Source organism: Oncorhynchus masou, chromosome 6 (genome assembly GCF_036934945.1).
Source record: "Oncorhynchus masou masou isolate Uvic2021 chromosome 6, UVic_Omas_1.1, whole genome shotgun sequence".
Taxonomy (NCBI): Eukaryota; Metazoa; Chordata; class Actinopteri; order Salmoniformes; family Salmonidae; genus Oncorhynchus; species Oncorhynchus masou.
Genome location: NC_088217.1, coordinates 9505010 through 9529894, shown reverse-complemented (window position 1 = coordinate 9529894; position 24885 = coordinate 9505010). Strand labels below are relative to the sequence as shown.

At 48.4% G+C, this 24885-nt stretch overlaps 1 protein-coding gene across 5 annotated transcripts in view; it reads left to right on the top strand.

The window, feature by feature from the left end:
• dock3 (dedicator of cytokinesis 3) overlaps window positions 1–24885 on the top strand; it is a 442683-nt gene that overhangs the window by 325352 nt on the left and 92446 nt on the right. For all 5 annotated transcript variants that reach the window (XM_064967497.1, XM_064967500.1, XM_064967498.1 and 2 more), the window contains exon 14: window positions 10324–10449. In XM_064967497.1, the coding sequence (XP_064823569.1) occupies window positions 10324–10449 (126 nt within the window). The remainder of the gene's footprint in view (window positions 1–10323; window positions 10450–24885) is intronic.

Here is a 24885-nt window from a genome sequence, read left to right as displayed (position 1 = left end):
GGCTAGTAGGACGGTGATGGCTAGTAGGCCGGTGATGGCTAGTAGGACGGTGATGGCTAGTAGGCCGGTGATGGTGATGGCTAGTAGGCCGGTGATGGTGATGGCTAGTACACTGGTGATGGCAGGTAGGCCGGTGATGGCTAGTAGGACGGTGATGGTGATGGCTAGTACACCGGTGATGGCTAGTAGGACGGTGATGGTGATGGCTAGTAGGCAGGTGATGGCTAGTAGGCCGGTGATGGCTAGTAGGACGGTGATGGTGATGGCTAGTAGGCCGGTGATGGTGATGGCTAGTAGGATGGTGATGGCTAGTAGGCCGGTGATGGCTAGTAGGCTGGTGATGGTGATGGCTAGTCGGACGGTGATTGTGATGGCTAGTAGGCCGGTGATGGTGATGGCTAGTAGGCCGGTGATGGCTAGTAGGCTGGTGATGGTGTTGGCTAGTAGGACGGTGATGGCTAGTAGGACGGTGATGGGAATGGCTAGTAGGACGGTGATGGCGAGTAGGACGGTGATGGTGATGGCTAGTAGGACGATGATGGCTAGTAGACCGGTGATGGTGATGGCTAGTAGGATGGTGATGGCTAGTAGGACGGTGATGGTGATGGCTAGTAGGATGGTGATGGCTAGTAGGCCGGTGATGGCTAGTAGGCCGGTGATGGTGATGGCTAGTAGGCAGGTGATGGCTAGTAGGCAGGTGATGGCTAGTAGGCCGGTGATGGCTAGTAGGACGGTGATGGCTAGTAGGCCGGTGATGGCTAGTAGGCCGGTGATGGCTAGTAGGATGGTGATGGTGATGGCTAGTATGACGGTGATGGTGATGGCTAGTAGGCCGGTGATGGTGATGGCTAGTAGGATGGTGATGGTTAGTAGGCCGGTGATGGCTAGTAGGCTGGTGATGGTGATGGCTAGTAGGACGGTGATGGTGATGGCTAGTAGGCCGGTGATGGTGATGGCTAGTAGGCCGGTGATGGCTAGTAGGCTGGTGATGGTGATGGCTAGTAGGACGGTGATGGCTAGTAGGCCGGTGATGGTGATGGCTAGTAGGCCGGTGATGGCTAGTAGGACGGTGATGGCTAGTAGGCCGGTGATGGCTAGTAGGCCGGTGATGGTGATGGCTAGTAGGCCGGTGATGGCTAGTACACTGGTGATGGCTAGTAGGCCGGTGATGGCTAGTAGGACGGTGATGGTGATGGCTAGTAGGACGGTGATGGTGATGGCTAGTACACCGGTGATGGCTAGTAGGACGGTGATGGTGATGGCTAGTAGGCAGGTGATGGCTAGTAGGCCGGTGATGGCTAGTAGGACGGTGATGGTGATGGCTAGTAGGCCGGTGATGGTGATGGCTAGTAGGATGGTGATGGCTAGTAGGCCGGTGATGGCTAGTAGGCTGGTGATGGTGATGGCTAGTAGGACGGTGATGGTGATGGCTAGTAGGCCGGTGATGGTGATGGCTAGTAGGCCGGTGATGGTGATGGCTAGTAGGCTGGTGATGGTGATGGCTAGTAGGCCGGTGATGGCTAGTAGGCAGGTGATGGCTAGTAGGATGGTGATGGCTAGTAGGCCGGTGATGGCTAGTAGGATGGTGATGGCTAGTAGGCCGGTGATGGTGATGGCTAGTAGGCCGGTGATGGTGATGGCTAGTAGGACGGTGATGGCTAGTAGGCCGGTGATGGCTAGTAGGACGGTGATGGCTAGTAGGCCGGTGATGGTGATGGCTAGTAGGCCGGTGATGGTGATGGCTAGTACACTGGTGATGGCAGGTAGGCCGGTGATGGCTAGTAGGACGGTGATGGTGATGGCTAGTACACCGGTGATGGCTAGTAGGACGGTGATGGTGATGGCTAGTAGGCAGGTGATGGCTAGTAGGCCGGTGATGGCTAGTAGGACGGTGATGGTGATGGCTAGTAGGCCGGTGATGGTGATGGCTAGTAGGATGGTGATGGCTAGTAGGCCGGTGATGGCTAGTAGGCTGGTGATGGTGATGGCTAGTAGGACGGTGATTGTGATGGCTAGTAGGCCGGTGATGGTGATGGCTAGTAGGCCGGTGATGGCTAGTAGGCTGGTGATGGTGTTGGCTAGTAGGACGGTGATGGCTAGTAGGACGGTGATGGGAATGGCTAGTAGGACGGTGATGGCGAGTAGGACGGTGATGGTGATGGCTAGTAGGACGATGATGGCTAGTAGACCGGTGATGGTGATGGCTAGTAGGATGGTGATGGCTAGTAGGACGGTGATGGTGATGGCTAGTAGGATGGTGATGGCTAGTAGGCCGGTGATGGCTAGTAGGCCGGTGATGGTGATGGCTAGTAGGCAGGTGATGGCTAGTAGGCAGGTGATGGCTAGTAGGCCGGTGATGGCTAGTAGGACGGTGATGGCTAGTAGGCCGGTGATGGCTAGTAGGCCGGTGATGGCTAGTAGGATGGTGATGGTGATGGCTAGTATGACGGTGATGGTGATGGCTAGTAGGCCGGTGATGGTGATGGCTAGTAGGATGGTGATGGTTAGTAGGCCGGTGATGGCTAGTAGGCTGGTGATGGTGATGGCTAGTAGGACGGTGATGGTGATGGCTAGTAGGCCGGTGATGGTGATGGCTAGTAGGCCGGTGATGGCTAGTAGGCTGGTGATGGTGATGGCTAGTAGGACGGTGATGGCTAGTAGGCCGGTGATGGTGATGGCTAGTAGGCCGGTGATGGCTAGTAGGACGGTGATGGCTAGTAGGCCGGTGATGGCTAGTAGGCCGGTGATGGTGATGGCTAGTAGGCCGGTGATGGCTAGTACACTGGTGATGGCTAGTAGGCCGGTGATGGCTAGTAGGCCGGTGATGGTGATGGCTAGTACACCGGTGATGGCTAGTAGACCGGTGATGGTGATGGCTAGTAGGATGGTGATGGCTAGTAGGACGGTGATGGTGATGGCTAGTAGGATGGTGATGGCTAGTAGGCCGGTGATGGCTAGTAGGCCGGTGATGGTGATGGCTAGTAGGCAGGTGATGGCTAGTAGGCCGGTGATGGCTAGTAGGCCGGTGATGGCTAGTAGGATGGTGATGGTGATGGCTAGTAGGCCGGTGATGGTGATGGCTAGTAGGCTGGTGATGGTGATGGCTAGTAGGCCGGTGATGGCTAGTAGGCAGGTGATGGCTAGTAGGATGGTGATGGCTAGTAGGCCGGTGATGGCTAGTAGGATGGTGATGGCTAGTAGGCCGGTGATGGTGATGGCTAGTAGGCCGGTGATGGTGATGGCTAGTAGGACGGTGATGGCTAGTAGGCCGGTGATGGCTAGTAGGACGGTGATGGCTAGTAGGCCGGTGATGGTGATGGCTAGTAGGCCGGTGATGGTGATGGCTAGTACACTGGTGATGGCAGGTAGGCCGGTGATGGCTAGTAGGACGGTGATGGTGATGGCTAGTACACCGGTGATGGCTAGTAGGACGGTGATGGTGATGGCTAGTAGGCAGGTGATGGCTAGTAGGCCGGTGATGGCTAGTAGGACGGTGATGGTGATGGCTAGTAGGCCGGTGATGGTGATGGCTAGTAGGATGGTGATGGCTAGTAGGCCGGTGATGGCTAGTAGGCTGGTGATGGTGATGGCTAGTAGGACGGTGATTGTGATGGCTAGTAGGCCGGTGATGGTGATGGCTAGTAGGCCGGTGATGGCTAGTAGGCTGGTGATGGTGTTGGCTAGTAGGACGGTGATGGCTAGTAGGACGGTGATGGGAATGGCTAGTAGGACGGTGATGGCGAGTAGGACGGTGATGGTGATGGCTAGTAGGACGATGATGGCTAGTAGACCGGTGATGGTGATGGCTAGTAGGATGGTGATGGCTAGTAGGACGGTGATGGTGATGGCTAGTAGGATGGTGATGGCTAGTAGGCCGGTGATGGCTAGTAGGCCGGTGATGGTGATGGCTAGTAGGCAGGTGATGGCTAGTAGGCAGGTGATGGCTAGTAGGCCGGTGATGGCTAGTAGGACGGTGATGGCTAGTAGGCCGGTGATGGCTAGTAGGCCGGTGATGGCTAGTAGGATGGTGATGGTGATGGCTAGTATGACGGTGATGGTGATGGCTAGTAGGCCGGTGATGGTGATGGCTAGTAGGATGGTGATGGTTAGTAGGCCGGTGATGGCTAGTAGGCTGGTGATGGTGATGGCTAGTAGGACGGTGATGGTGATGGCTAGTAGGCCGGTGATGGTGATGGCTAGTAGGCCGGTGATGGCTAGTAGGCTGGTGATGGTGATGGCTAGTAGGACGGTGATGGCTAGTAGGCCGGTGATGGTGATGGCTAGTAGGCCGGTGATGGCTAGTAGGACGGTGATGGCTAGTAGGCCGGTGATGGCTAGTAGGCCGGTGATGGTGATGGCTAGTAGGCCGGTGATGGCTAGTACACTGGTGATGGCTAGTAGGCCGGTGATGGCTAGTAGGACGGTGATGGTGATGGCTAGTAGGACGGTGATGGTGATGGCTAGTACACCGGTGATGGCTAGTAGGACGGTGATGGTGATGGCTAGTAGGCAGGTGATGGCTAGTAGGCCGGTGATGGCTAGTAGGACGGTGATGGTGATGGCTAGTAGGCCGGTGATGGTGATGGCTAGTAGGATGGTGATGGCTAGTAGGCCGGTGATGGCTAGTAGGCTGGTGATGGTGATGGCTAGTAGGACGGTGATGGTGATGGCTAGTAGGCCGGTGATGGTGATGGCTAGTAGGCCGGTGATGGTGATGGCTAGTAGGCTGGTGATGGTGATGGCTAGTAGGCCGGTGATGGCTAGTAGGCAGGTGATGGCTAGTAGGATGGTGATGGCTAGTAGGCCGGTGATGGCTAGTAGGATGGTGATGGCTAGTAGGCCGGTGATGGTGATGGCTAGTAGGCCGGTGATGGTGATGGCTAGTAGGACGGTGATGGCTAGTAGGCCGGTGATGGCTAGTAGGACGGTGATGGCTAGTAGGCCGGTGATGGTGATGGCTAGTAGGCCGGTGATGGTGATGGCTAGTACACTGGTGATGGCAGGTAGGCCGGTGATGGCTAGTAGGACGGTGATGGTGATGGCTAGTACACCGGTGATGGCTAGTAGGACGGTGATGGTGATGGCTAGTAGGCAGGTGATGGCTAGTAGGCCGGTGATGGCTAGTAGGACGGTGATGGTGATGGCTAGTAGGCCGGTGATGGTGATGGCTAGTAGGATGGTGATGGCTAGTAGGCCGGTGATGGCTAGTAGGCTGGTGATGGTGATGGCTAGTAGGACGGTGATTGTGATGGCTAGTAGGCCGGTGATGGTGATGGCTAGTAGGCCGGTGATGGCTAGTAGGCTGGTGATGGTGTTGGCTAGTAGGACGGTGATGGCTAGTAGGACGGTGATGGGAATGGCTAGTAGGACGGTGATGGCGAGTAGGACGGTGATGGTGATGGCTAGTAGGACGATGATGGCTAGTAGACCGGTGATGGTGATGGCTAGTAGGATGGTGATGGCTAGTAGGACGGTGATGGTGATGGCTAGTAGGATGGTGATGGCTAGTAGGCCGGTGATGGCTAGTAGGCCGGTGATGGTGATGGCTAGTAGGCAGGTGATGGCTAGTAGGCAGGTGATGGCTAGTAGGCCGGTGATGGCTAGTAGGACGGTGATGGCTAGTAGGCCGGTGATGGCTAGTAGGCCGGTGATGGCTAGTAGGATGGTGATGGTGATGGCTAGTATGACGGTGATGGTGATGGCTAGTAGGCCGGTGATGGTGATGGCTAGTAGGATGGTGATGGTTAGTAGGCCGGTGATGGCTAGTAGGCTGGTGATGGTGATGGCTAGTAGGACGGTGATGGTGATGGCTAGTAGGCCGGTGATGGTGATGGCTAGTAGGCCGGTGATGGCTAGTAGGCTGGTGATGGTGATGGCTAGTAGGACGGTGATGGCTAGTAGGCCGGTGATGGTGATGGCTAGTAGGCCGGTGATGGCTAGTAGGACGGTGATGGCTAGTAGGCCGGTGATGGCTAGTAGGCCGGTGATGGTGATGGCTAGTAGGCCGGTGATGGCTAGTACACTGGTGATGGCTAGTAGGCCGGTGATGGCTAGTAGGCCGGTGATGGTGATGGCTAGTACACCGGTGATGGCTAGTAGACCGGTGATGGTGATGGCTAGTAGGATGGTGATGGCTAGTAGGACGGTGATGGTGATGGCTAGTAGGATGGTGATGGCTAGTAGGCCGGTGATGGCTAGTAGGCCGGTGATGGTGATGGCTAGTAGGCAGGTGATGGCTAGTAGGCCGGTGATGGCTAGTAGGCCGGTGATGGCTAGTAGGATGGTGATGGTGATGGCTAGTATGACGGTGATGGTGATGGCTAGTAGGCCGGTGATGGTGATGGCTAGTAGGATGGTGATGGCTAGTAGGCCGGTGATGGCTAGTAGGCTGGTGATGGTGATGGCTAGTAGGACGGTGATGGTGATGGCTAGTAGGCCGGTGATGGTGATGGCTAGTAGGACGGTGATGGTGATGGCTAGTAGGCCGGTGATGGCTAGTAGGCAGGTGATGGCTAGTAGGATGGTGATGGCTAGTAGGCCGGTGATGGCTAGTAGGATGGTGATGGCTAGTAGGCCGGTGATGGTGATGGCTAGTAGGCCGGTGATGGTGATGGCTAGTAGGACGGTGATGGCTAGTAGGCCGGTGATGGCTAGTAGGCCGGTGATGGCTAGTAGGCCGGTGATGGCTAGTAGGCCGGTGATGGCTAGTAGGCTGGTGATGGTGATGGCTAGTAGGACGGTGATTGTGATGGCTAGTAGGCCGGTGATGGTGATGGCTAGTAGGCCGGTGATGGCTAGTAGGCTGGTGATGGTGATGGCTAGTAGGACGGTGATGGCTAGTAGGACGGTGATGGGAATGGCTAGTAGGACGGTGATGGCGAGTAGGACGGTGATGGTGATGGCTAGTAGGACGATGATGGCTAGTAGACCGGTGATGGTGATGGCTAGTAGGATGGTGATGGTTAGTAGACCGGTGATGGGAATGGCTAGTAGGACGGTGATGGCTAGTAGGACAGTGATGGTGATGGTTAGTAGGCCGGTGATGGTGACGGTTAGTAGGCAGGTGATGGCTAGTAGGCAGGTGATGGCTAGTAGGCCGGTGATGGTGATGGCGAGTAGGCCAGCGACGACGACCGCTGAGCACCGCCCGTACAAGGAGAGGGACCACGGTGGAAGTCGTGATATGTACACTGACCTCCAGAGCCATCTAAAACTAATTTTTAAACGTGCACTATCAATAAAATATTATAACATCTTTAAATATTAGTTGCCCCTCATTAGTAGACATTGACATTGTTTTTAAAGCTGCTGAAGAAAATCATATTGCCTTCTGGGAAGGGATCAAGGTCTTTTAATGAGGATTTGTTGCTCTTTCAATTTTACTCTTGTTTTTACTTATTTTCTATTATGAATAAATCATGAAAATTATGTGAACATGTCTTGTCTGTTGTCCCCAATCCACCCTCAGATCAGATTTAAACAGAAAATGACCACTAACTGGAAACTATTCTTATTTGTCTCCTCCTAAATCTGATAATCTCTCTCTCTATCCTCTCCTCCTCAGGTCTGATAATCTCTCTCTGTCTCTCTCTTTTCTCCTCCTCAGGTCTGATAATCTCTCTCTCTCTCTCTCTCTCTCTCTCTCTCTCTCTCTATATATATATATATATATATCCTATATATCCTACGTCCTACTATATATTCTCCTCAGGTCTGATAATCTCTCTCTCTGTCTTCTCCTCAGGTCTGATAATCTCTCTCTCTGTCTTCTCCTCAGGTCTGATAATCTCTCTCTCTGTCTTCTCCTCAGGTCTGATAATCTCTCTCTCTGTCTTCTCCTCAGGTCTGATAATCTCTCTCTCTGTCTTCTCCTCAGGTCTGATAATCTCTCTCTCTGTCTTCTCCTCAGGTCTGATAATCTCTCTCTCTGTCTTCTCCTCAGGTCTGATAATCTCTCTCTCTGTCTTCTCCTCAGGTCTGATAATCTCTCTCTCTGTCTTCTCCTCAGGTCTGATAATCTCTCTCTCTGTCTTCTCCTCAGGTCTGATAATCTCTCTCTCTGTCTTCTCCTCAGGTCTGATAATCTCTCTCTCTGTCTTCTCCTCAGGTCTGATAATCTCTCTCTCTGTCTTCTCCTCAGGTCTGATAATCTCTCTCTCTGTCTTCTCCTCAGGTCTGATAATCTCTCTCTCTGTCTTCTCCTCAGGTCTGATAATCTCTCTCTCTGTCTTCTCCTCAGGTCTGATAATCTCTCTCTCTGTCTTCTCCTCAGGTCTGATAATCTCTCTCTCTGTCTTCTCCTCAGGTCTGATAATCTCTCTCTCTGTCTTCTCCTCAGGTCTGATAATCTCTCTCTCTCTGTCTTCTCCTCAGGTCTGATAATCTCTCTCTCTGTCTTCTCCTCAGGTCTGATAATCTCTCTCTCTGTCTTCTCCTCTGGTCTGATAATCTCTCTCTCTGTCTTCTCCTCAGGTCTGATAATCTCTCTCTCTGTCTTCTCCTCAGGTCTGTCTCTCTCTGTCTTCTCCTCAGGTCTGATAATCTCTCTCTGTCTTCTCCTCAGGTCTGATTCTCTGTCTTCTCCTCAGGTCTGATAATCTTTCTCTCTGTCTTCTCCTCAGGTCTGATAATCTCTCTCTGTCTTCTCCTCAGGTCTAATAATCTCTCTCTCTGTCTTCTCCTCAGGTCTGATAATCTCTCTCTCTGTCTTCTCCTCGGGTCTGATAATCTCTCTCTCTGTCTTCTCCTCGGGTCTGATAATCTCTCTCTCTGTCTTCTCCTCGGGTCTGATAATCTCTCTCTCTGTCTTCTCCTCAGGTCTGATAATCTCTCTCTCTGTCTTCTCCTCAGGTCTGATAATCTCTCTCTCTGTCTTCTCCTCAGGTCTGATAATCTCTCTCTCTGTCTCCTCCTCAGGTCTGATAATCTCTCTCTCTGTCTTCTCCTCAGGTCTGATAATCTCTCTCTCTGTCTTCTCCTCAGGTCTGATAATCTCTCTCTCTGTCTTCTCCTCAGGTCTGATAATCTCTCTCTCTGTCTTCTCCTCAGGTCTGATAATCTCTCTCTCTGTCTTCTCCTCAGGTCTGATAATCTCTCTCTCTGTCTTCTCCTCAGGTCTGATAATCTCTCTCTCTGTCTTCTCCTCAGGTCTGATAATCTCTCTCTCTGTCTTCTCCTCAGGTCTGATAATCTCTCTCTCTGTCTTCTCCTCAGGTCTGATAATCTCTCTCTCTGTCTTCTCCTCAGGTCTGATAATCTCTCTCTCTGTCTTCTCCTCAGGTCTGATAATCTCTCTCTCTGTCTTCTCCTCATATCTGATAATCTCTCTCTCTGTCTTCTCCTCAGGTCTGATAATCTCTCTCTCTGTCTTCTCCTCAGGTCTGATAATCTCTCTCTCTGTCTTCTCCTCAGGTCTGATAATCTCTCTCTCTGTCTTCTCCTCAGGTCTGATAATCTCTCTCTCTGTCTTCTCCTCAGGTCTGATAATCTCTCTCTCTGTCTTCTCCTCAGGTCTGATAATCTCTCTCTCTGTCTCCTCCTCAGGTCTGATAATCTCTCTCTCTGTCTTCTCCTCAGGTCTGATAATCTCTCTCTCTGTCTTCTCCTCAGGTCTGATAATCTCTCTCTCTGTCTTCTCCTCAGGTCTGATAATCTCTCTCTCTGTCTTCTCCTCAGGTCTGATAATCTCTCTCTCTGTCTTCTCCTCAGGTCTGATAATCTCTCTCTCTGTCTTCTCCTCAGGTCTGTCTGTCTTCTCCTCAGGTCTGATAATCTCTCTCTCTGTCTTCTCCTCAGGTCTGATAATCTCTCTCTCTGTCTTCTCCTCAGGTCTGATAATCTCTCTCTCTGTCTTCTCCTCAGGTCTGATAATCTCTCTCTCTGTCTTCTCCTCAGGTCTGATAATCTCTCTCTCTGTCTTCTCCTCAGGTCTGATAATCTCTCTCTCTGTCTTCTCCTCAGGTCTGATAATCTCTCTCTCTGTCTTCTCCTCAGGTCTGATAATCTCTCTCTCTGTCTTCTCCTCAGGTCTGATAATCTCTCTCTCTGTCTTCTCCTCAGGTCTGATAATCTCTCTCTCTGTCTTCTCCTCAGGTCTGATAATCTCTCTCTCTGTCTTCTCCTCAGGTCTGATAATCTCTCTCTCTGTCTTCTCCTCAGGTCTGATAATCTCTCTCTCTGTCTTCTCCTCAGGTCTGATAATCTCTCTCTCTGTCTTCTCCTCAGGTCTGATAATCTCTCTCTCTGTCTTCTCCTCAGGTCTGATAATCTCTCTCTCTGTCTTCTCCTCAGGTCTGATAATCTCTCTCTCTGTCTTCTCCTCAGGTCTGATAATCTCTCTCCGGCTGCTGAGAGGAGAGATGGAACAAATCAGGAGAGAGAACCCTATGATTTTCAATAGGGGCGTGGCCATTACACGCAAGCTGGGCTTCCCCGATGTCATCATGCCAGGTGAGAACTGGGCTGTGCTACTGACGTTATATTGGGTAACTCCCAATAATAGCTCCTTTCTCCTGAAGTGTTCACTACTTCCCTACAAATCTAAATGCATTGGATTGGTGGAGACATGGGCTTGAGGGAGTCTTCTTATCTCAGTCATTTCCTTTCAAATCAAGTGAACTTGTGTACACTTCAAGAGAAAGGAGAGATTATTGGGATGAAGCCGTTGTTTCAATGCAGTAGTTGGTATTTCTGGCTGAAGTAAGGTTGGATGTACTTGGATGGGTTGGTGCATTTGACCATGTAGGCTACACAGTACAGTAGACTTGTCTTGGCTCTGCTTTGCCCTGTTTCTTTCCGAAATGCTGTGACAGCAGTCTGGTTCTAAAGCCTAGCAACACAGTTCCAACAAAGTGACAAGAGTCCCTCACCTCTTTCAGTCCGTCCGTACGCACAGTTAATGATTGATGTCGCCCCCCCCCACACACACACACACCAATCAATATTCCACTCAGCTTCTAAACCCTCCTTCCGTTATTCTATATCCCTTCCCCATTTTCATCTCAGCCCAGGTTAATTTGTCGGTGAATAGACTAGTCTCCAGCTCGTCTTTATAATCACACTAGGGTCCTACTGCATTCATTCACATGCAAAGCTAATCACTTCAAATCCATGTCAGAATGAAATGCCGATAAATCAATTAGTCTGGGTCCGAATGGCAGACCTGGGTTCAAATGGTATTTGGAATCATTTCATATAATTTATCTGTGATTTTATTGAGTTTCTTTTAATAGAAAACTACAAACCCTGTCCATCTGGCACTCCAGGCTAAATCCAAAACTCAAATAGTATTTGGCCCCAAGTCTGTGTAGTACAGATGTAGGATCTTAATTTGAGACTATGGATTATAACAACTTTTTGTAGGGAACATCCCTGGTCATCCCTACTGCTAATCTGCCGCACTCACTAAACACAAATGCTTTGTTTGTAAATGCTGTCTGAGTGCTGAGGTGTGCCTCTGGCTATCCATAAATACATTTAATTAGAACAAGACATTTGTGCCGTCTGGTTTGCTTAATATAAGTAATTTGAAATGATTTATACTTTTACTTTTGCTATGTGTTTTTTTAGCAATTACATTTACAAATACATTTACTTTTGATACTCAAGTATATTTAAAACCAAATACTTTTAGACTTTTACTCAAGTATTTTTTACTTGGTGACTTTACTTTTACTTGAGTAATTTTCTATTAAGATTTACATTTACATTTAAGTCATTTGGCAGACGCTCTTATCCAGAGGGACTTACAAATTGGTGAATTCACCTTATGACATCCAGTGGAACAGCCACTTTACAATAGTGCATCTAAATCATTTAAGGGGGGGTGAGAAGGATTACTTTATCCTATCCTAGGTATTCCTTAAGAGGTGGGGTTTCAGGTGTCTCCGGAAGGTGGTGATTGACTCCGCTGTCCTGGCGTCGTGAGGGAGTTTGTTCCACCATTGGGGGGCCAGAGCAGCGAACAGTTTTGACTGGGCTGAGCGGGAACTGTACTTCCTCAGTGGTAGGGAGGCGAGCAGGCCAGAGGTGGATGAACGCAGTGCCCTTGTTTGGGTGTAGGGCCTGATCAGAGCCTGGAGGTACTGCGGTGCCGTTCCCCTCACAGCTCCGTAGGCAAGCACCATGGTCTTGTAGCGGATGCGAGCTTCAACTGGAAGCCAGTGGAGAGAGCGGAGGAGCGGGGTGATGTGAGAGAACTTGGGAAGGTTGAACACCAGACGGGCTGCGGCGTTCTGGATGAGTTGTAGGGGTTTAATGGCACAGGCAGGGAGCCCAGCCAACAGCGAGTTGCAGTAATCCAGACGGGAGATGACAAGTGCCTGGATTAGGACCTGCGCCGCTTCCTGTGTGAGGCAGGGTCGTACTCTGCGGATGTTGTAGAGCATGAACCTACAGGAACGGGCCACCGCCTTGATGTTAGTTGAGAACGACAGGGTGTTGTCCAGGATCACGCCAAGGTTCTTAGCGCTCTGGGAGGAGGACACAATGGAGTTGTCAACCGTGATGGCGAGATCATGGAACGGGCAGTCCTTCCCCGGGAGGAAGAGCAGCTCCGTCTTGCCGAGGTTCAGCTTGAGGTGGTGATCCGTCATCCACACTGATATGTCTGCCAGACATGCAGAGATGCGATTCGCCACCTGGTCATCAGAAGGGGGAAAGGAGAAGATTAATTGTGTGTCGTCTGCATAGCAATGATAGGAGAGACCATGTGAGGTTATGACAGAGCCAAGTGACTTGGTGTATAGCGAGAATAGGAGAGGGCCTAGAACAGAGCCCTGGGGGACACCAGTGGTGAGAGCGCGTGGTGAGGAGACAGATTCTCGCCACGCCACCTGGTAGGAGCGACCTGTCAGGTAGGACGCAATCCAAGCGTGGGCCGCGCCGGAGATGCCCAACTCGGAGAGGGTGGAGAGGAGGATCTGATGGTTCACAGTATCGAAGGCAGCCGATAGGTCTAGAAGGATGAGAGCAGAGGAGAGAGAGTTAGCTTTAGCAGTGCGGAGCGCCTCCGTGATACAGAGAAGAGCAGTCTCAGTTGAATGACTAGTCTTGAAACCTGACTGATTTGGATCAAGAAGGTCATTCTGAGAGAGATAGCGGGAGAGCTGGCCAAGGACGGCACGTTCAAGAGTTTTGGAGAGAAAAGAAAGAAGGGATACTGGTCTGTAGTTGTTGACATCGGAGGGATCGAGTGTAGGTTTTTTCAGAAGGGGTGCAACTCTCGCTCTCTTGAAGACATAAGGGACGTAGCCAGCGGTCAGGGATGAGTTGATGAGCGAGGTGAGGTAAGGGAGAAGGTCTCCGGAAATGGTCTGGAGAAGAGAGGAGGGGATAGGGTCAAGCGGGCAGGTTGTTGGGCAGCCGGCCGTCACAAGAAGCGAGATTTCATCTGGAGAGAGAGGTGAGAAAGAGGTCAGAGCACAGGGTAGGGCAGTGTGAGCAGAACCAGCGGTGTCGTTTGACTTAGCAAACGAGGATCGGATGTCGTCGTCCTTCTTTTCAAAATGGTTGACGAAGTCATCTGCAGAGAGTGAGGAGGGGGGGGAGGGGGAGGAGGATTCAGGAGGGAGGAGAAGGTGGCAAAGAGCTTCCTAGGGTTAGAGGCAGATGCTTGGAATTTAGAGTGGTAGAAAGTGGCTTTAGCAGCAGAGACAGGGGAGGAAAATGTAGAGAGGAGGGAGTGAAAGGATGCCAGGTCCGCAGGGAGGCGAGTTTTCCTCCATTTTCCTCCATTTTTCTTGACTTTTACTCAAGTATGACAATTGGGTACTTTTTCCACCACTGGCTACATGGGAAAATCATGAAATTGAAATCTGAAACGAAATCTTAGCCCCAAATGAGGGAACAAAAACCAGTGCCATTCTTTATGTAGCTGACTGGCTATAGTGGAGATGTGTTAACCAGTCAGCTGATGTTCTGAAAGAGCTGCAAAATCTGGACCCCTACAAATCAGCCGGGCTAGACAATCTGGACCCTTTCTTTCTAAAATGTTCTGCCGAAATTGTTGCCACCCCTATTACTAGCCTGTTCAACCTCTCTTTCGTGTCGTCTGAGATTCTCATAGATTGGAAAGCAGCTGCGGTCATCCCCCTCTTCAAAGGGGGACACACTCTTGACCCAAACTGCTGCAGACCTATACAGTATCTATGCTACCCTGCCTTTCTAAGGTCTTCAAAAGCCCATTCAACAAACAGATTACCGACCATTTCGAATCTCACCATACCTTCTCTGCTATGCAATCTGGTTTCAGAGCTGGTCATGGGTGCAACTCAGCCACGCTCACCTCAGCCCTCACCTGCCCGCCTGTCCAACATCACTACTCTGGAAGGCTCTAACTTAGAACACGTGGACAACTACAAATACCTAGGTGTCTGGTTAGACTGTAAACTCTCCTTCCAGACCCACATCAAACATCTCCAATCCAAAGTTAAGCTTCCTATTTCGTAACAAAGCATCCTTCACTCATGCTGCCAAACATACCCTTGTAAAACTGACCATCCTACCAATCCTCGACTTCGGCGATGTCATTTACAAAATAGCCTCCAATACCCTACTCAACAAATTGGATGCAGTCTATCACAGTGCAATCCGTTTTGTCACCAAAGCCGCATATATTACCCACCATTGTGACCTGTACGCTCTCGTTGGCTGGCCCTCGCTTCATACTCGTCGCCAAACCCACTGGCTCGATGTCATCTACAAGACCCTGCTAGGTAAAGTCCCCCCTTATCTCAGCTCGCTGGTCACCATAGCATCACCCACCTGTAGCACGCACTCCAACAGGTATATCTCACTGGTCACCCCCAAAGCCAATTCTCCCTTTGGACTCCTCTCCTTCCAGTTCTCTGCTGCCAATGACTGGAACGAACTACAAAAATCTCTGAAACTGGAAACACTTATCTCCCTCACTAGCTTTAAGCACCAGCTGTCAGAGCAGCTCACAGAATACTGCACATGTATATAGCCCCCCTATAATTTAGCCCAAACAACTACCTCTTTCCCTACTCCATTGATTTGAGTTATTTATTTATTTAACTCCTTTGCACCCATCATTTTTATTTCAACTTTGCACATTCTTCCACTGCAAATCTACCATTCCAGTGTTTCAGTGTTTCACTTGCTATATTGTATTTACTTTGCCACCATGGCCTTTTTTTGCCTTTACCTCCCTTATCTCACCTCACTTGCTCACATCGTATATAGACTTGTTTATACTGTATTATTGACTGTATGTTTGTTTTACTCCATGTGTAACTCTGTGTCGTTGTATGTGTTGAACTGCTTTGCTTTATCTTGGCCAGGTCACAATTGTAAATGAGAACTTGTTCTCAACTTGCCTACCCGGTTAAATAAATGTGAAATAAATACAAATAATTAATTAAACCTGGGGTGGCAGGTAGCCTAGTGGTTAGAGCGTTGGACTAGTAACCGAAAGTGTCACGATCGTTCTAAGGACATTCGGACCAAAGTTCAGCATGATATGGTTTCCACATATATATTGACTTGAAATGCACAAAACAATAAAAAGCCAACGATATGAAGTGCTCAAAGGCAACTACACATAAACAATATCCCACAAAAACCAGTGGGGAAATGGCTGCCTAAATATGATCCCCAATCAGAGACGACGATAAAGAGCTGCCTCTGATTGGGAACCATACCAGACCAACATAGAAATAAAACAACCTAGATTACCCACCCTAGTCACACCTCGACCTAACCAAAATAGAGAATAAAAAGTCTCTCTATGGTCAGGGCGTGACAGAAAGTTTGCAAGCTCAAATCCCTAAGCGAGTTGACAAGGTAAAAATCTGCCTCTGAACACAGCAGTTAACACACTGTTCACAGGCTGTCATTGAAAATAAGAATTTGTTCTTAACTGACTTGCCTAGTCAAAATAAATAACCGGCTTGCTAGGTTATAGTGGAGACAAGGTAACCAGTTCAACTCTCTGAGTGCTTGTTTTGGGCCCTGTGTGCTATAGTGGAGATAAGTTAATGAGACTTTATCATGTTACACAAGCTGGCTATGGTTAAATTTAGCATGGCTCAATTTGATTGGTCAAGAATAGACTCCTTTAACAGTTTCTGTGTCTATCGTCATTTCAATCACAACACTCGCCAAACTTACATGATGAGATATGAGATCAGGAAAGTGTCATTGAGACAGTCTCGTTTACAAGGGAGAGTTGAGGTCAACCAACCGGTCGATCGCGGTCAACTGGTTGATCTTCAAGGCGTTCCTAATCGATCACCAAACATTTCTGTAAAAACAACAACAACGATAAAGACTTGCAATTCCTTTATTTAGTTGCTGTTGGCGATAAGTGCACTTGATACAGCAGTCCTCGTGCCCGGAAAGGCAAAGTGTTCCCATGTTGAACCATTTCAGGTGTCTGAAGCTAGAACTCCGCCTACCCTGCAGGCCAAAGAACAAATCAAGTGAACTTATAGGCCTACTGCTGGCCAATCAGAAAGCTCAGATAGCTCGCACCATGGACAGAAAAAATAAGCCTTGAACTCACAGCAAAGTTGTTAATGAGAGATTTTAAAACTTTAAAGCCAATGACTAGAGAGACAACGAATACAGCTGCTGTCACTATTATAAGCCATAAAATGCACATCCTCCCTACTTCCACTCACGCTACAACCAGCACTACAGTTGTAATGAACAACGACAGAAAAGTGTTCTAATAATCTTGTGTTGTTATTATTAGCGGCTTGAGTCTCTTCTTTTTTTACATCGATGAATATTTCACTTTCTCTGGTTCTAGGAGTAACACCAATTGTGCCTCATGCACAAAGGGTGCATGAGGCAGAAATAATGCAGTGTGTCTTGAGTTTCACCGTCAGCTGAAAGACTGAGTCCCCACTGAAGGACAGAGGCAGCCTCACCGCTGCTCGCTCCCCTCAGACTGACCATCAGATGCACCCTCCCCTCGGACTGACCATCAGATGCTCCCTCCCCTCAGACTGACCATCAGATGTTCCCTCAGCCCATCAGTCCAGTAAAAGAAAACAACACATTATTATGTTTACAACAAATTATCTATTACCAGTGTGATCGTATAACTAAAATATTTAAATATAATTTCTAAATGGTCTGAGAAGAACAACATTAGCAGGGCAATTCAAGCGTAGCCAATATGCAGTGATAATGTATTGGGTCTATAACCTACTGCACAAACCTCATCGCTACAGAACTGTTTTTAATTGGTTAATGTTGCATAGGCTTAGGTTTTTAAGTCGTGTTTGAAAAAATCTGAGCGGTGGATCTCGGCTTCCATCTTGACTCAGAATTAGATTGGTGACCAATGTACGAGAGTGCATTATAGAGTGTTGCCCTCCACTACCCTCCCCTGCCCTCCCCTGCCCTCCACTGCCCTCTTCTCCCCTCCACTACCCTCCTCTGCCCTCCACTACCCTCCCCTGCCCTCCACTGCCCTCTTCTCCCCTCCCCTGCCCTCCACTGCCCTCTTCTCCCCTGCCCTCCACTGCCCTCCACTGTACCCTAGAGACGGAGGTAGATCGGTATAAGTGCCGCCCCTCTGTGCCCGTACCTCACTCTTCCACTTACTCTCACTCTTTCGCTTCATCTTCCTCTCACTATTCCTCTCACTCTTCCTCTTTCTCTTCCTCTTCCTCTCACTCGTCCTCTCACTCTTCCGCTTCCTTTCACTCTTCCTCTTCGTCTCACTATTCCTCTTCCTCTCACTCTTCCTCTTTCTCTTCCTCTCACTCTTCATTTTCATCTTCGGCTCACAATTCCTCTTCCTCTCACTCTTTCTCTTCCTCTCACTCCTCCTCTTACTCTTCCTCTACATCTTCCTCTCACTCTTCCTTTCACTCTTCCTCTTCCTCTTCCTCTCACTCTTCCTCTTTCTCTCACTCTTCCTCTCTCTCTTCCTCTTGTTCTGACTTGCTCTGGCTGGTTGGCTGGCTAACCTGAGACCTCAGTGTTATTTTCACAAACTAATGAATATGCTTTAGCACAGCACCTGGGTTTGACCCTCAGTCGATCACAACAGAACTCTCTTAGCTAATCTGGGAAGTACTCACATCAACAGGGTGCTTCAGCAGCAACCAGGTCTAGCTAAATCAAATCAAATGTATTTATGTAGCCCTTCTTACATCAGCTGATGTCACAAAGTGCTGTACAGAAACCCAGCCTAAAACCCCAAACAGCAAGCAATGCAGGTGTAGAAGCACGGTGGCTAGGAAAAACTCCCTAGAAAGGCCAAATCCTAGGAAGAAACCTAGAGAGGAACCAGGCTATGTGGGGTGGCCAGTCCTCTTCTGGCTGTGCCGGGTGGAGATTATAACAGAACATGGCAAAGATGTTCAAATGTTCATAGATGACCAGCAGGGTCAAATAATAATCATCACAGTGGTTGTTGAGGGTGCAACAGGTCAGCACCTCAGAGGTAAATGTCAATTGGCTTTTCATAGCCGATCATTCAGAGTATCTCTACCGCTCCTGCTGTCTCTAGAGAGTTGAAAATAGCAGGTCTGGGACAAGGTAGCACGTCCGGTGAACAGGTCAGAGTTTCATAGCCGCAGGCAGAAGAGTTGAAACTGGAGCAGCAGCACGGCCAGGTGGACTGGGAACAGCAAGGAGTCAATCGACCAGGTAGTCCTGAGGCATGGTCCTAGGGCTCAGGTCCTCCGAGAGAGAGAAAGAAAGAGAGAATTAGAGAGAGCATACTTAAATTCACACAAGACACCGGATAAGACAGGAGAAATACTCCAGATTTAACAGACTGACCCTAGCCTCCCGACACATAAACTACTGCAGCATAAATACTGGAGGCTGAGACAGGAGGGGTCAGGAGACACTGTGGCCCCGTCCAACGATACCCCCGGACAGGGCCAAACTGGCAGGATATAACCCCACCCACTTTGCCAAAGCACAGCCCCCACACCACTAGAGGGATATCTTCAACCACCAATTTACCATCCTGAGACAAGGTCGAGTATAGCCCACAAAGATCTCCGCCACGGCACAACCCAAGTGGGGGGCGCCAACCCAGACTGGAAGATCACATCAGTGACTCAACCCACTCAAGTGACGCAACCCTCCTAGGGACGGCATGGAAGAGCACCAGTAAGCCAGTGCCTCAGCCCCTGTAATAGGGTTTGAGGCAGAGAATCCCAGTGGAGAGAGGGGAACCGGCCAGGCAGAGACAGCAAGGGCGGTTCGTTGTTCCAGTGCCTTTCCGTTCACCTTCACACTCCTCGGCCAGACAATACTCAATCATAGGACCTACTGACGAGATGAGTCTTCAATGAAGACTTAAAAGTTGAGACTGAGTCTGCATCTCTCACATAGGTAGGCAGACCATTCCATAAAAATGTAGCTCTATAGGAGAAAGCCCCGCCTCCAGATGTTTGCTTAGAAATTCTAGGGACAATTAGGAGGCCTACGTCTTGTGACCGTAGCTAAACCTGCGTCTTGTGACCGTTTCTACACCTGCGTCTTGTGACCATAGCTACACCTGCGTCTTGTGACCGTAGCTACACCTGCGCCTTGTGACCGTTTCTACACCTCCGTCTTGTGACCATAGCTACACCTGCGTCTTGTGACCGTAGCTACACCTGTGTCTTGTGACCGTAGCTACACCTGCGTCTTGTGACCGTTTCTACACCTGCGTCTTTTGACCGTTTCTACACCTATGTCTTGTGACCGTAGCTACACCTGCATCTTGTGACCGTAGCTACAGCTGCGTCTTGTGACAGTTTCTACACCTGCATCTTGTGACCGTTTCTACACCTGCGTCTTGTGACCGTAGCTACACCTGCGTCTTGTGACCGTTTCTACACCTGCGTCTTGTGACCATTTCTATACCTGTGTCTTGTGACCGTAGCTATACCTGCGTCTTGTGAACTTAGCAACACCTGCGTCTTGTGACCATAACTACATAAGCGTCTTGTGACCGTAGCTTCACCTAAATCTTGTGACCGTAGCTACACCTGCGTCTTGTGACCGTTTCTACACCTGCGTCTTGTGACCGTAGCTACACCTGTATCTTGTGACCATAGCCACACCAGTGTCTTGTGACCGTTTCTACACCTGCGTCTTGTTACCGTAGCTACACCTGCGTCTTGTGACCGTTTCTACACCTGTGTCTTGTGACCGTAGCTACACCTGCATCTTGTGACCGTAGCTACACCTGCATCTTGTGACCGTAGCTACACCTGTGTCTTGTGACCGTAGCTACACCTGCGTCTTGTGACCGTAGCTACACCTGCGTCTTGTGACCGTTTCTACACCTGCATCTTGTGACCGTAGCTACACCTGCATCTTGTGACCGTAGCTACACCTGTGTCTTGTGACCATTTCTACACCTGTGTCTTGTGACCGTAGCTACACCTGTGTCTTGTGACCATTTCTACACCTGCGTCTTGTGACCATTTCTACACCTGCGTCTTGTGACCGTAGCTACACCTGCGTCTTGTGACCATTTCTACACCTGTGTCTTGTGACCGTAGCTACACCTGTGTCTTGTGACCATTTCTACACCTGCGTCTTGTGACCGTAGCTACACCTGTGTCTTGTGACCGTAGCTACACCTGCGTCTTGTGACCGTTTCTACACCTGCGTCTTTTGACCGTTTCTACACCTATGTCTTGTGACCGTAGCTACACCTGCATCTTGTGACCGTAGCTACAGCTGCGTCTTGTGACCATTTCTACACCTGCGTCTTGTGACCGTTTCTACACCTGCGTCTTGTGACCGTAGCTACACCTGTGTCTTGTGACCGTTTCTACACCTGCGTCTTGTGACCATTTCTATACCTGTGTCTTGTGACCGTAGCTATACCTGCGTCTTGTGACCTTAGCAACACCTGCGTCTTGTGACCATAACTACATAAGCGTCTTGTGACCGTAGCTTCACCTGCATCTTGTGACCGTAGCTACACCTGTGTCTTGTGACCGTAGCTATACCTGCGTCTTGTGACCGTAGCTTCACCTGCATCTTGTGACCGTAGCTACACCTGCGTCTTGTGACCGTTTCTACACCTGCATCTTGTGACCGTAGCTACACCTGCTTCTTGTGACCGTTTCTACACCTGTATCGTGTGACCGTTTCTACACCTGCATCTTGTGACTGTAGCTACACCTGCGTCTTGTGACCGTTTCTACACCTGCATCTTGTGACCGTAGCTACACCTGCATCTTGTGACCGTTTCTACACCTGCGTCTTGTGACCGTTTCTACACCTGCATCTTGTGACCGTTTCTACACCTGCGTCTTGTGACCGTTTCTACACCTGCGTCTTGTGACCGTAGCTACACCTGCGTCTTGTGACCGTAGCTACACCTGTATCTTGTGACCATAGCCACACCAGTGTCTTGTGACCGTTTCTACACCTGCGTCTTGTTACAGTAGCTACACCTGCGTCTTGTGACCGTTTCTACACCTGTGTCTTGTGACCGTAGCTACACCTGCATCTTGTGACCGTAGCTACACCTGCATCTTGTGACCGTAGCTACACCTGTGTCTTGTGACCGTAGCTACACCTGCGTCTTGTGACCGTAGCTACACCTGCGTCTTATGACCGTTTCTACACCTGCATCTTCTGACCGTAGCTACACCTGCGTCTTGTGACCGTAGCTACACTTGTGTCTTGTGACCATTTCTACACCTGTGTCTTGTGACCGTAGCTACACCTGTGTCTTGTGACCATTTCTACACCTGCGTCTTGTGACCATTTCTACACCTGCGTCTTGTGACCGTAGCTACACCTGCGTCTTGTGACCATTTCTACACCTGCGTCTTGTGACCATTTCTACACCTGCGTCTTGTGACCGTAGCTACACCTGCGTCTTGTGACCATTTCTACACCTGCGTCTTGTGACCGTTTCTACACCTGCGTCTTGTGACCGTTTCTACACCTGCGTCTTGTGACCGTTTCTACACCTGCATCTTGTGACCGTTTCTACACCTGCGTCTTGTGACCGTTTCTACACCTGTGTCTTGTGACCATAGCTACACCTGCATCTTGTGACCATTTCTACACCTGTGTCTTGTGACCGTAGCTACACCTGTGTCTTGTGACCATTTCTACACCTGCGTCTTGTGACCGTTTCTACACCTGCGTCTTGTGACCGTTTCTACACCTGCGTCTTGTGACCGTTTCTACACCTGCATCTTGTGACCGTTTCTACACCTGCGTCTTGTGACCGTTTCTACACCTGCGTCTTGTGACCATTTATACACCTGCGTCTTGTGACCATAGCTACACCTGCATCTTGTGACCGTAGCTACACCTTGTTCCCCCTGAAATAACATGTGTGTGTGTTGGTGTGTGCATGTTGGTACGTGTATGTGTTTGTGTGTTGGTGTGTGTATGTGAGTCACGGCTAGTTCCTGGGAGTTCAGCTTTATTAATGGAGTCCAATCTACTACGACCCCGATACCATCGATCCACAGTGTGATTACAGCCATATCTCATCATGTTGCTAAGATACAGGCTGAGCCGAGCTGCACGCCTAGCCTCTTAATGCATAAACCAGACTGTCTGTGTTTCATATTCATATTAGACTAGCACATAAGTGGTATCAACACATTTTATCTTACTGTACCATCCTTGGCAATACCTTGTTTGTCAGTCTGTCTTCATATTGTTATTTAGAGCATTCACAATTTGTCCATTCTTAAGGGTAATCTCTTCCATACCGGAACTGTTGAGATTGATATAATATATCTGTTTTCCATTTGAGAGAGAGAGAGACAGAGAGAGACAGAGAGAGAAAAGAGCCATTAAATTCTATAACCACCTAAAAGGAAGCGATTCCCAAACCTTCCATAACAAAGCCATCACCTACAGGGAGATGAACCTGGAGAAGAGTCCCCTAAGCAAGCTGGTCCTGGGGCTCTGTTCACAAACACAAACACACCCTACAGAGCCCCAGGACAGCAGCACAATTAGACCCAACCAAATCATGAGAAAACTATGTACAGACTCAGTGAGCATAGCCTTGCTATTGAGAAAGGCCGCCATAGGCAGACATGGCTCTCAAGAGAAGACATGTGCTCACTGCCCACAAAATGAGGTGGAATCTGAGCTGCACATCCTAACCTCCTGCCCATTGTATGACCATATTAGAGAGACATATTTCCCTCAGATTACACAGATCCACAAAGAATTCGAAAACAAATCCAATTTTGATAAACTCCCATATCTACTGGGTGAAATTCCACAGTGTGCCATCACAGCAGCAAGATTTGTGACCTGTTGCCACAAGAAAAGGGCAACCAGTGAAGAACAAACACCATTGTAAATACAACCCATATTTATGCTTATTTATTTTATCTTGTGTGCTTTAACCATTTGTACATTGTTAAAACACTGTATATATGACATTTTTCAGTCTTTCTTGTTTTGAAACTTCTGTATGTGTAATGTTTACTGTTAATTTTTATTGTTTATTTCACTTTATATATTCACTTTATATATTATCTACCTCACTTGCTTTGGCAATGTTAACATGTTTCCCATGCCAATAAAGCCCTTGAATTGAATTGAATTGAGATAGAGAGATACAGAGAGACCGACACAGACAGAGAGACAGAGAATAGTGTTCAGTAGTCCATTTCATATCCACTATAAACACTACCCTGTTGGATAAACCCTCAGATAACAGTGGTATCCGTGGCTGGCAGTGGAGCTAACAAATTGATATTTTTGCCTCAGCCCATCATATTCATATAGTGTCGGAATGTGAGTTAGCAAAAGAAAGCACATTGTTTCCCCCAATACCTTCATATCTTGCGTTCTCTCTGCCAGTTCTCCTGGGTTCACTTAACAGCCATATGGATGCTCTGCATTTGCTGTGAGGATACGGATATCTGTCCCATTCATTAATATTAAGGTATAAATTATGGAGCAGAAGGAACCTCAGTTGTGTCAAATAAGATACAGTTCTATAGTAAATATGCAGTATAAACAGCTTAGATACAGTTCTATAGTAAATATGCAGTATAAACAGCTTAGATACAGTTCTGTAGTAAATATGCAGTATAAACAGCTTAGATACAGTACTATAGTAAATATGCAGTATAAACAGCTTAGATACAGTTCTATAGTAAATATGCAGTATAAACAGCTTAGATACAGTACTATAGTAAATATGCAGTATAAACAGCTTAGATACAGTTCTATAGTAAATATGCAGTATAAACAGCTTAGATACAGTTCTATAGTAAATATGCAGTATAAACAGCTGAGACACAGTTCTATAGTAAATATGCAGTATAAACAGCTTAGACACAGTTCTATAGTAAATATGCAGTATAAACAGCTTAGATACAGTTCTATAGTAAATATGCAGTATAAACAGCTTAGATACAGTTATATAGTAAATATGCAGTATAAACAGCTTAGATACAGTACTATAGTAAATATGCAGTATAAACAACTTCTAAAGATACAGTTCTATAGTAAATATGCAGTATAAACAGCTTAGATACAGTACTATAGTAAATATGCAGTATAAACAGCTTAGATACAGTTCTATAGTAAATATGCAGTATAAACAGCTTAGATACAGTTCTGTAGTAAATATGCAGTATAAACAGCTTAGATACAGTACTATAGTAAATATGCAGTATAAACAGCTTAGATACAGTTCTATAGTAAATATGCAGTATAAACAGCTTAGATACAGTACTATAGTAAATATGCAGTATAAACAGCTTAGATACAGTTCTATAGTAAATATGCAGTATAAACAGCTTAGGAACAGTACTATAGTAAATATGCAGTATAAACAGCTTAGATACAGTTCTGTAGTAAATATGCAGTATAAACAGCTTAGATACAGTTCTATAGTAAATATGCAGTATAAACAGCTTAGACACAGTTCTATAGTAAATATGCAGT